This window comes from Semicossyphus pulcher, unplaced genomic scaffold, assembly GCF_022749685.1.
Source record: "Semicossyphus pulcher isolate SPU_LCO1_2020_fin unplaced genomic scaffold, fSemPul1.0.p SCAF_24, whole genome shotgun sequence".
In the NCBI taxonomy this organism is placed as follows: domain Eukaryota; kingdom Metazoa; phylum Chordata; class Actinopteri; order Labriformes; family Labridae; genus Semicossyphus; species Semicossyphus pulcher.
Window position 1 is genome coordinate 5,603,915 of NW_027211698.1, and position 11,500 is coordinate 5,615,414.

The window sequence follows — 11,500 nt, forward strand, 5'->3', positions numbered from 1 at the left end:
GCAGATGACATTGCTCCCCAAATCATCACTGACTGTGGAAACTTCACACTGGACTTCAAGCAACTTGGATTCTGTGCCTCTCCACTCTTCCTCCAGACTCTGGGACCTTGATTTCCAAATCAAATGCAAAACTTACTTTCATCTGAAAGGGGACCACTAAGCAACAGTCCAGTTCTTTTTCTCCTTAGCCCAGGTAAGACGCGTCTGATGTTGTCCCTGGTTCAGGAGTGGCTTGACACGAGGAATGCGACAGTTGTAGCCCATGTCCTGAATACGTCTGTGTGTGGTGGCTCTTGATGCACTGACTCCAGCCTCAGTCCACTCCTTGTGAAGCTCCCCCACATTCTTGAATCTGCTTTGCTTGACAATCCTCTCAAGGCTGCGGTCATCCCTGTTGCTTGTGCACCTATTCTTACCACACTTTTTCCCTTACACTTTCTATGAATATGCTTGGATAGAGCACTCTGTGAACAGCCAGCTTCTTTAGCAATGACCTTTTGTGGCTTACCTTCCTTGTGGAGAGTGTCGATGACTGTCTTCTGGATAACTGTCAAGTCAGCAGTCTTCCCCATGATTGTGTAGCCTCCTGAACCAGACAGAGCTTTTAAAGGCTCAGGAAACCTTTGCAGGAGTCTATAATATTGAACTTTTTCACAATATTCACCTGCATATGTAGGTCTCTAGAGCAGCTTGTGCCAGTTTCTGTATTTATATTTATCCTTCAATTATTAATCAAGTTTAACATCTTTATAGTCTTTAATGGAGGTCCCACTTAAGTCCCATACATGGAACCATCTTAATATAAAACAGACAATGTAGGCTCTGCTTTGAACAAATAGTAATTTATTGGTTCTCTTTATCCTTTGAGGAAACAAATTATAGCTGGAATATGACACTCAAGTTTTGACATTTTTTCAGACACATTGTTTTCCCTATTAAACATTTTTAAATCAATAAATAAAATAAAACAAAATTAAAACAACATGCCTGGTCAGAGAAGACTGATAAGGGTGTCACATCCTACAAAACACCTGGATTCCCTGATTAGCATCAGACAAAGTTAAAACTGTCAAACAAAAACACAGATAAATCTTAAACAAGCTGAACGTCTATCTGAAAAGAAAAGTAACTCAGAACAGTGCGGTGTGGGGTGTGCTGCTACAAGAGTCCCATTATTCCCATTCTTCATCATCAGCTGCAGCGGAAGAAGCTGGCTGGCTCTGCACATTGTTGTCCTGGAAAGATCCTCCGTGTTGACCCTGAGGACATAGTGAGGACAGAGTGAAGACACCGAAACACATTATACAATTAAAAATATATAATAAAAGCAGTTACCTTCCTGGAGTCTGTGGAGGCAAAGGTCTTCCTTTGGTCGCTGAAGCCTGTGGGGCCGCCGCCACTGAACGCAGACTCCTCTAACCATGAGGGAACTTCCTGCTGGGCCTGTCAATCAATGTAGACATGCTAACATTAAAGAAAACTGACTGCTTTAAAAGGGAAATGCTAGTTATGTTAAACCTGGGCCCTATTTTACAGATTTTGGGGTTTAAAATGTCGAAACAAAATAACTTTAGAATTACTCCAGTAGGTTGCTTCAACCTTAAAACAGCAGCTGCAACCAAATTAGTGTTTTTGTCAATGGAGTCTGGTGTGTTTGCAGAGAGCGATGTAACGTCTGTTTGTGGTTATAAAAATCATCTTCCTCTGTAACAAAAAGGTCTATCTCTGTAGGGATCCTTTCTGTAATGTTGTCACACACTTAGAATAACAATCTGAGCCTGTCAGTGGAAACAAGAACTTGAATAAGCAATTTAGACCCCAGAACATGTTAATAGCATTAAAAATACCACACATTGACCATGTAGCTCTCTTACCTTGGACAGGATGGAGACCAGGGAACGAGACAATGGGCCGTCTCTTTCCGAGTCAAAGAAAGACATCGCCCTCCCAGTGTTCCCACATCGGCCAGTTCTCCCAATGCGGTGGACGTACTCGTCAATGTTGTTGGGAAGGTCAAAGTTCACCACATGCTGCACATCTGGAATATCCAGACCGCGGGCGGCAACAGACGTCGCCACCAGGACCGGACATTTGCCGGAGCGGAAATCTGCCAGAGCCTGCTCTCGCTCCCGCTGCTCTCGGTCACTGACAGACAAACATTTTATTGCTTTCTGAATTAAACAGAGGATTTTACAGATTCACGGAGGCAAAACTCACCCATGGATGCTGGTGGTTGGAACCTTCTCCTGGCACAAGTAAGTGGCGATAAAATCAGCCTGTCTCTTTGTCTCCACAAACACCATGGTGCGCTCGGTTCCTGCAAACAGCAGCCATTTTTCAGTTCTGCATTACAAACGTTTCCTACATTTTTTCTCAGTTTGGACTAAATAATACATCACTGTTCCTTCTATACCTAAAGGCTCTTTTAGTAAAGAGTTCCAGTGTTGTAGGTAATCTGCAGGCTGCAAAAATACCTGTAGCCTTCAGGAGGTCGAGCAGCTGCTCCCTCTTGGAGAACTTTGTGACCTGGACAAACAACTGCTCCACGTCGCTGCAGGCTCCGCCCACCACTCCAACAGCCAGGAACAGATAGTCCGTCTTCAGGAAGTCAGCCGCCATCCTGTAGTGGAAACAAGCTTCCATAGTCATACAGGAGAGGCTCGCCTTGTCTACATGGACAGTTAAAGCTGTGTTTGATTAAGGGGCAGACCTCTGGATGTCCTCGGGGTAGGTGGCGCTGAACATCAGAGTCTGACGGTCCTCCTTCGCTGGCATTCCAGGGGAGCCCACCAGGCGGCGCATGTCGGGCTCAAAGCCCATATCCAACATCCGGTCGGCCTCATCCAGCACCAAGTACCTCAGCTTAGTCAGCCCAATCTGAAATACATAAAAGGTTTAGTTTCATGTTTTAAGACCTTCAACTAAAGACTCACTAAGAATCAGACGACCTTTCCTCTGCCGATCATGTCCAAAAGTCTCCCCGGTGTCCCACACAGCACGTTGCATCCCCTGCAGATCTCTCTGATTTGGTGTCCGGTGCTGACGCCTCCATAAACCACAACTGGACGCACACACGTCCTAAAACACACAGAGGAAACGACAGGAGAATGAGCAACATTTTTGCAACACCCAGTGCTTCCAGTGAAGCAGCTTTATTTGTTGTCAGACGCTGGAAGCAAGCGAGGAAAAATGTTGTTCAAATATTCTTCTTAAAAATTGAAAGAAGCTCGATTGTTTTGTGTTTTTTCAGTCATTCATTTTATACTTTCTTCTTCTTAGTATCAGTCTTGTAACTGCATTTTCAAGAAATTTGAACACTGAAAGTTGTTTAGAGAATTGTTTGGTTAGGAAACAGCTTTTTAGTGCCATTTGTTTTTGGTGTTTTACAGTACAAATGTCTTGAATATAACTCCAGCGATCATTTAAAATTCTTTAAAAGTCTAAACGTACCCAAAGGCAAACTTCCTGGCCTCCAGGTGAATCTGGTTGATGAGCTCCCTGGTCGGAGCCACGATGATGGCCTCGGGCTCCTGCAGCTCACTGAATTTGCTCGCTGCCACGCCGTCGGCCATCAGCTGCTGCAGAATCGGGAGCAAGAACGCCGCCTAAAGGAGGGAGTATAAAAGTAAAAAAAAACTCCTACAAACTGAAGCGATTGATTTTTCTCTTATCTTACCGTTTTCCCAGATCCGGTCTGTGCACAGGCCATGAGGTCTCTGCCGGCAGAGATGATCGGGATGCCGTGTTTCTGCACAGGAGTCGGCTTCACATAGCCGGACTTGCTGACATTTTTGCTCAGGGACTCGCACAACGCTGCCTCCTCGAAGGTCTGACGGAGAAAGGTTTATGTTTAAGCTCAGACGTGCACCAGCTTTAACACGACACATCTGCTGCTATAAAGAGGTTTGAGCTGAATGCGAGTAAAGACATCGGGGTTATCTTGCATCTTGTGGGCTGACTTCTCCAGCCACAACACAGCAGAAATGTTTTACCAATCACCATTAATCTCTGCTTATTTTGAACTGTCTAGAAAACTAACATGCCTTTGAAGCCACAAATCTCTTGCAATTTCCTTCAAATAAAACATTTTCGCCTCCTCACCATGATGGCCTGCGGTGGGTTTGTTCCACTGACGTCCACCATGATGTCATCGTACTTGTCGAAGTTAATGCCCTTCTCGTAGTGGGCAAAAACAGAGTCCTCGTCTTCAGGGAGCGTCGGGGGAACATACGTCACCCTCGGTCCTGCGGGTCGGAACAAGTCTTTATGTGGTCGAAAGAAGGGAAAAAGGTCCATCACGCTGCAGGACGGCTCAAACAGTTTAACTTACTTTCACCTTCATTTGTTTCCTTGTTCTCTTTGTCGTCACTTTTATTAAAGATCTCCTCATCTTTTCCACGGTAGCCTGCAACGCCAAGACACTCAACATTTAAACAACTGCAATAATGACTGTTAAAAATGTTAAATGGTTTCTCTTTTACCTCCTCCAAAGCCTCCTCTGCTTCCTGACTCTCCACCTTTAACACACAAGTTAATCAATCAACAGCTCGGCAAATAGAAACACTGCTTTCCACCAAAAAGCTTCTGAACAACAGGTCTGATGAAAAGAACACCTTACCTCTGAATCCGCCTCCTCTCCCTCCTCGGCCGCCTCTTCCTCCTCGGCTTCCTCCTCTAAACCCTTTTAAAAAGTCACATTCAGCAGTTAAAATTGTTCCTGAGTCTAATTTAAAACTGGGCTGTAAAACTAATTAAAACTGAGCGCTTACCATTTTCACACACTCCGTCGTCGTCTCCTGTAAACACAAATCAGTTCATGCAAAGTCAAGTCTTCAAATTGAGCTTATTCAAAAAGGTCTCTGAATCAAACATTTAACTTTTACCGTTGGACTCGTTACAATCCGTTCTGCCGAATCCTCTGCCGCGCCCTGATAAAACAAAAACAGTTTCAGAACAGAGTTTAAAGCCTCGTTAAACCATCTAACCCGGCATTATCTGCTAAAACGAGGGCGTTTTTCACATAATTCAGAGGGTTTAATGAGCCTTTATTTAACCCCGTCTCCGGATGAGTCCTATGATGTTCATTGTTTGACAAGCGTGTTCACACCAGCCTTGTTTAGTCTGAATGAACCGAACCCTGGAGCGTTTGTCGCCTCAGTGAGGTTTGTTTAGGTGGTGTGAACGCCGGAATGAAACTCTGGTGCCGAACAAACAACCGGACCGTGGCCCGCTAGAAAAGACAGGTCTCGGTCCGTTTCCAAACGAACCACGGTCCGGTTTGATTGTGGTGAGAACGTAAAAAGACTTAAAAAGGAAACAAACCATAAAACTGTGCATCGTAGTTTGTTAACGGGTGCTGACATTTGCAGAGACACGCAGCGAGATGAGTAGAGGACAGACGTGGGGGAGCGATGAGGAAATTGAAATATGGGCGACCAAACTATTTCACAAATGCTTGTGGAAACGCACGAGAACACAGAGGTGTTCCAACTGTTCAGAGAAAAACTAAAAGGAGAATTGAACTGTGGAACAATGTCGGTTAAAAGTACAAAAACTCCGACAACAAAACATTAAAGTCTGCAATCGTGTTGAGTATGATTGTTCAGTGTGCTCTCCCCCTTTGTTTACTTCAGGGAGTTTTACCACGTGGAAATTCTGACCAATCAGAGAGCAGTTTCCCTGTGCATCAAAAATGTTGGTCCTCTGCTAAAAGCTGCCGTGTGAACACAAACCAAACTAGAGGCAAAATGCAACTTAAATAATTTGGTCTGTGATTTGGATCAAACAGACTTTAGGTGCGACTGCGTCCTAACTAATCAAAAGCAGTGTATTGCCTCATGTCTAAGGCCTTTAATAAACTGATAAATGTCTGTCTGTTGTAGCTGATGGCTGATCTTTTCCTATTACACGTGCATTTTCTATTTATAATTTGCAGACTTATCTCTGTTTACGATCAGAACTGAAACACAGACTGATATCTGAAGCAGAACACAAAGTGGAGTTGGGAGCTTCTCACCTCTCCCTCCTCTCCCTCCTCTCCCTCTGAAGCCTCCTCTGTCTCCGCCTGCATTGTTCCAGGTGTCCTCATCTATGGAGAAGAAATTTGGGCTTGTTGGACAAAGACTGAACAACCGGTAACTGACATAAGTAAACGTAAACGGTCGCTGCTTACCATTCCCGTTCTCGTCACCGCCTGCAAAACAAAAATAAAGTCACTAAAATGTGGGCTAAATTCTTTTGTACATTTCTTTTCCCAGCGGTCTCTGCCTCCTTTATTAAATTAAAAATGTATTATAGCAGTTATGAAATTATTGTAGGTTATTAACACAACTAGTAACAAAAACTTTATATGTAAATATCATACAAATTAACAGACACAGGGCCACATCTCGCCCATGTATTTGCCACACAAGAACAATATAACATGAATACACAGCCACCATGAAAAACGAAACATTTGCTGAGGGTGGCATTAAAGTATTCATATAAAAAGAAATTGATTCCCCTATCTCAGCGGCCTCTGCCTCCTTTACTTTCCCCCTGAAACCCTCACCTTGACCAAAAAGGCAGCTTTAAGCTTTTCTGTAAGAGGTCGCCGGAGGGCCTCTTGTATTTTAAACGTCTTGTTCCCATCCACTAGGAGAGTGGTTTACCCTGGATGTCGATGACGCCCATGGCATTAACTGCAAGTTCAGTGCAAGTGTCCTCAAGTGCGGTATACTGCGTAGACGCGGGCAGCCTCGCGCCAAAGAGTGACAGAAATCCTAGTCTCTGTCACTCCCACACATTGTGAACACTTAATGTGCCTTCTGATGCATCTATACGTGGCCTAAGTACATTGCTTCTGCAGCTACTACAAATGTATATCAAGCGTTTATTAATCTTTCGCTTTTTAGTCTCTATAATGTCGTGTTCCTATATGGTTTAGTGTTCCCCAGAGCAAAAGATCGGGTCCTCAAATGTTTTGTTCATAAACTGAATATATGTAGTTTAGAGTTAGAAGGAAATTTTAGCATTACAGAAGCTTTTATAAGAATGTTTACCTGCTCCCTTAAAACACACAAATCGATTAGCTCTACCCAACTTCATGAGGCTATAATTTGCACTGTTACAGAACAAGAATAAATCTCGTCATTGATAACCCTTCAGCTACTCAGATTATAACCATTTTTCTACCAATTCAATAATATGAGCTGAATGCGCACCTGAGGAGAATGAGCTTTTAAATCCTCCTCCTCTGCCTCGGCCTCTTCCTCCATAACCTGGAAAGAAACAGAACAACATACTTTATCAATATCCCCCAGGTCAAACACGCTCATTAATCATCCTTTCTTCACTAATCAACTCCATATTTACCTCCATCTGTGTTCCAGGAGCTTCCTTGTGAGCCTATAAAAATGTTCAATCAAATAATCAATCATCTTTACTTGAGTTGTTACCAACCCATTTTAATTGCCAGTGCATTTATTACACTTATAAATGATTTTTGGGGCTGTTATAAGGACAGGATAATCAATGTTACATGGCAAACATTGATGGACAAGTGCTGTTAAAGCTTAAAATGTGAATCAGTATCACGCATGAATATGGACAGTGTCTGTATTGCCTTCTTTCCTCTCCTTTAACTTTACCTGTGTGTAGGGATATAACGATACCTTGCAATGCAGTTAAAATTGATACATATAAGTGACGAGTTGAATCGATAACATGAAGAGATGAATCGCAATACTATTTTTTAAGCATCAGAGGGCGCTATCTGCAATTGGCTTCTCTTGTTCGACTTCACCTCTTTTGCGTCTGTAGCTGAGTAGAGGAGTAAAAAGCCCTAAAATATAATAATGTGCAGCCCTTCAGTGCATCAGAGTCTGTAGCTGTGTCCCAATCCAGGGGCTGCATGTAAACTTTTAGCACACCTTTCCCCCCTATATTTGCTTATATGGTTTAACCTGGTATGAATGTGTATTTCCTGACTATTATTAGAAAATCATCCTTAAAGTTCTTGTTATGCTCCCCTTTTCATTGACGTTGAAAGCAACATAAACTGTATGTATAACATCCGGTGGCTATCTGTTAATATAAAATAAACTCTAAAGTATTGCATATACTTGCGTATATATGCGTACCTTCATTCTGAGCGTGGCTTGTTGGTGAAATAGTGCTAGTAGGTCCCTGTAGAGAATTCACATCAGGTGTTAACTCTCTGGCTCTATGTCAGGTACAACAAAGCTGCACTAAATTATCCTGTTGGCACTTTAAAGTAGCTTACCTGTTCTTCCCAGTCGTCCATTTTGTTCAACCTAGAATATTTAGAAATATAGTTTACATTCCTAGAACTGCGCCACTTTCGAAATTGCTGAAGACTTGTTACAGCAAATTACATACATTTTTCAAGATCTGGGCAGGGCAAATCGTTTATCATTAATAGTATCTAATTTGAAGTGAGATAGCTGCGTGTTTGTTAAAGCAACATAATCTCATTTTATTCCCAATTAAAAATAAGAAAATCTTTAAGAAGATTTAGTCAGAGCACGTTGTGGCCTCACACCGCGTAAAACCTAGACCACCGACCTCGTGCTTCTGCAATTTAAGCTAATGTTAAGCTAATTTGAGTCATAAGTCGCAATTAAAATGTGCGCGAAGCAACAAAATATTATCAAACCCTTACTATTACGCACCCAGATGACTATGTGAACTTATATTACTTATTTGACCGAATGAAAAGTTGATTTTATCGAGGCAAAGTACTTGTACTTGTTGTTAACATCATTGCTAAGCTAACGTAACCACTCCTTTGCTAGCGGCTTGTGTAAAATTAGCCGCTTTGCGCTACTTCCGGCTAAAATGCACATTCTACTAGGCCAAATGTTACAATAGACTACTACCGCAATTGGCAACACTACCTTACAAACACGCAGGTAAATTCGATACATTTTTTTAAAGTAAAATTAGCGTTTGATAAAATAATAAAACCTGGATTTTGAAGGTGAAAGCCAGGTACTTAACTTGACACCTGTTCATGTGAGAAGCAGGCCAACGTTAGCGAGCACAGCCTAGCTTAATTCGGCATCATTAAAGTAGAAAAACACGAAATATTACTAAAACATAAATTATGATTCTTTTAAACTGTTAAAGAAATGTCGCCGAAAGTAAAGACTAACTCGCTAAAATGCACAACCATACTTTGTGATATGTAGAAGTCGGTGGTTTTCTCCCTCGTGGCGCTGCTGCTCTCCTCAGTGCAGTGCTCGTGGTCAAGGGCTCGTGCGCATTCTGCATACCGTACCGAACAGCTCGCTGTGATGCCAGTTCCGCTGCTTTCCCGCCCTCTTGGACTACTTTAAAAACACAGCAAATTTAGGTTTAATGTGAATAAAAATTAACTGTACTATTGTATGTGATTAAATTGTTATTAAATATCGTTCAAATGTTGCACACAGGTGATTGGGATGGGTTGAATGCTTTTAAAGACTTTTGTTCCATTGAAGGGCTGCAAAAAACGAGTATTTTCATCATTGATTAATCTGCAAATCATTGTCACGATTGATCGCTTAGTTCAGTACTATCTCTATCACTGTTTCCCACAGACCAAATGGAGTTTTATTGCTTGTTGTGACCAACCAATATTCCAAACCCAGATATGATTAATTTGCCGTCATAAATGACATGTCAGTCCTGTTATTAATTAATCAAGTTTACGTGCAGCTCTGGTGCCATTTGGTCTCCTCACAAAATGACAGCAAATACCTTGAGCATTTGTCTCCTGCCTTCCCAATCGAAAATTTTTATATGCTTTATTTTAATGAGTAATATATCCTTTAGACGTAGTCAGATGTTCTGTCTTTGCATGCTATCAGTTTATAAAGCTGTTCCTTTTCCTATTTTTTAATGATCTATTTTATTCAAATACTTTAAAAGAAGGACGTGTTTTTCTTAAGTTTTCCAAACAGTACTGTTAACCTTAATACTAATATTGATTTACTGCCTTATTATGTTTATAATATATCTATAGGGAATCAAGATATAGGCCCATTAAATACTGAAGTAGCTGCTCAACTGCAGCGCCCTCTGCTGGAAAAACTCTGTAACAACACTTTGTATGAATGACCTCAAATGTACTTTTGACCTTATGCAATAAAATTGGTGTGCAAATAAGCAAATGTAGATGTTCGTGCTGATTGATGCACGTGGAACAGTTACAGAGGGCCAGTTTAGCAATATTGATAATGATAATAATAAATGGAGAACATCATAAATGGAGAACATCATAAATTTGGCTCAACCATTTCTGAGGTCTGATGTGACACAGGGTAGGCTACTATAGTTGTGCTACACTTGTGAGGCAGGTAATAGGCTACAGTTGGACAGAGGCATGGAAAAAGGAACGTATTTGAAATGTGTGTAAAAAGTGGTACTTACTATGTGGTGAATTACTATAACCTGTCTTTGCCTGTAGCTGGATACACTTGATTTAAACACCAAATATAGGGCAGGACAGAGAGATGCTAATGGAAGGAGACAGAGAAACTGGTGGACAATAAAAGGCTGCAAAGAATATGATCCAGCACAGATTTGTTTACGGTCCATGCGGTATTTCACTGGTGGCAGAAAAATGGCTGGAAAGTTGAACATTCTCCTGCCTCGTGTTTGTGTGCATGTCAACCAGAAACAGTGACGTGTGCATGACTCATAAAGGGAAATAAAAGCAAGTAAAGCCCCAAATTCAACCAAATGAGCCATAATTTAATTTAACTAGTAGGGAACAAAGCCTCCACTTATATGCTGTCATTTTAACCATCTTTTAAGCGATAAAAATAGACTTGGAGTTCAGTCTGAATACACCTTCAGAGAGCAGAACTCCTGCATGTTCTCAGTGCTGCTTCTGGATTTTCACCCTAAAGGTGGGAATGCACACACAATAAAAGCTGAACTCAACTCACTGCATTAAGAGTTTTAGGAAGTTTAATATTATTCAGTTTTGTTTTTGGTGACAGTTCTACTTTTTGTGTCTTATTGAGGTGGTAATGTATGCTGTACACATCGGACGCAGCTACAACTCTGGGAGCTGTCACCTCCAGAAGTTCTCCGATAATACAGCCATCGTCGGGTGTGTATCTGAGGGGAACAAACAGGAGTGCAGGGAGGTCATCACCGACTTTGTCAACTGGTGTGAGCTCAAACATCTTTAGCTCAACGCCAGCAAGACGAAGGAGATGGTGATTGACTTCTGCAGGAAGACACCCCAGACTGCACCGGTGAACATCCAGGGATTGGATAATCAAGAGGGTGGAGACCTAAATACTTGGGTGTTCACCTCAGTAACATGACAGACAGACATTTTACGACACTGTGGTGGCGTCTGCACTCTATGTAGTGGTCTGCTGGGGAGGAGGGAGCACAGAGACGGACAGGAAGAGACCGGTCAGGAGGGCCGGTTCTGTCCTGGACTGTCTTCTGGACTTCATAGAGGAGGTGGGTAAGAGGAGGATGTTAGCCAAGCTGA

General features: G+C 42.1%; 1 protein-coding gene across 1 annotated transcript; it reads right to left on the reverse strand.

Annotated features, from left to right (window-relative positions):
* Positions 1 to 1,172: 1,172 nt before the first annotated feature.
* Positions 1,173 to 8,287, reverse strand: ddx4 (DEAD (Asp-Glu-Ala-Asp) box polypeptide 4). The gene is made up of 20 exons (XM_069675190.1): positions 8,267 to 8,287; positions 8,124 to 8,169; positions 7,206 to 7,262; positions 6,173 to 6,193; positions 6,017 to 6,088; positions 4,884 to 4,928; positions 4,770 to 4,796; positions 4,619 to 4,681; positions 4,482 to 4,517; positions 4,331 to 4,405; positions 4,102 to 4,244; positions 3,677 to 3,829; positions 3,451 to 3,605; positions 2,949 to 3,078; positions 2,711 to 2,877; positions 2,475 to 2,620; positions 2,218 to 2,317; positions 1,875 to 2,145; positions 1,336 to 1,443; positions 1,173 to 1,259 (listed from the first exon to the last, which is right to left on the reverse strand). Exons 1-20 carry the CDS (start codon positions 8,285 to 8,287, stop codon positions 1,173 to 1,175), a joined length of 1,923 nt encoding a protein of 640 aa, XP_069531291.1.
* Positions 8,288 to 11,500: the final 3,213 nt, after the last annotated feature.

Bases quoted from the DNA above. Each gene is read 5' to 3' on its own strand.
- ddx4 (XM_069675190.1), bottom strand. From the start codon at position 8,287: ATGGACGACTGGGAAGAACAG. The intron at 4,682-4,769 runs GTAAGCGCTCAG...ACTTTTTAAAAG, and splicing joins CGACGGAGTGTGTGAAAATG to GGTTTAGAGGAGGAAGCCGA. The intron at 3,079-3,450 runs GTACGTTTAGAC...TGTGTGTTTTAG, and splicing joins GCCAGGAAGTTTGCCTTTGG to GACGTGTGTGCGTCCAGTTG.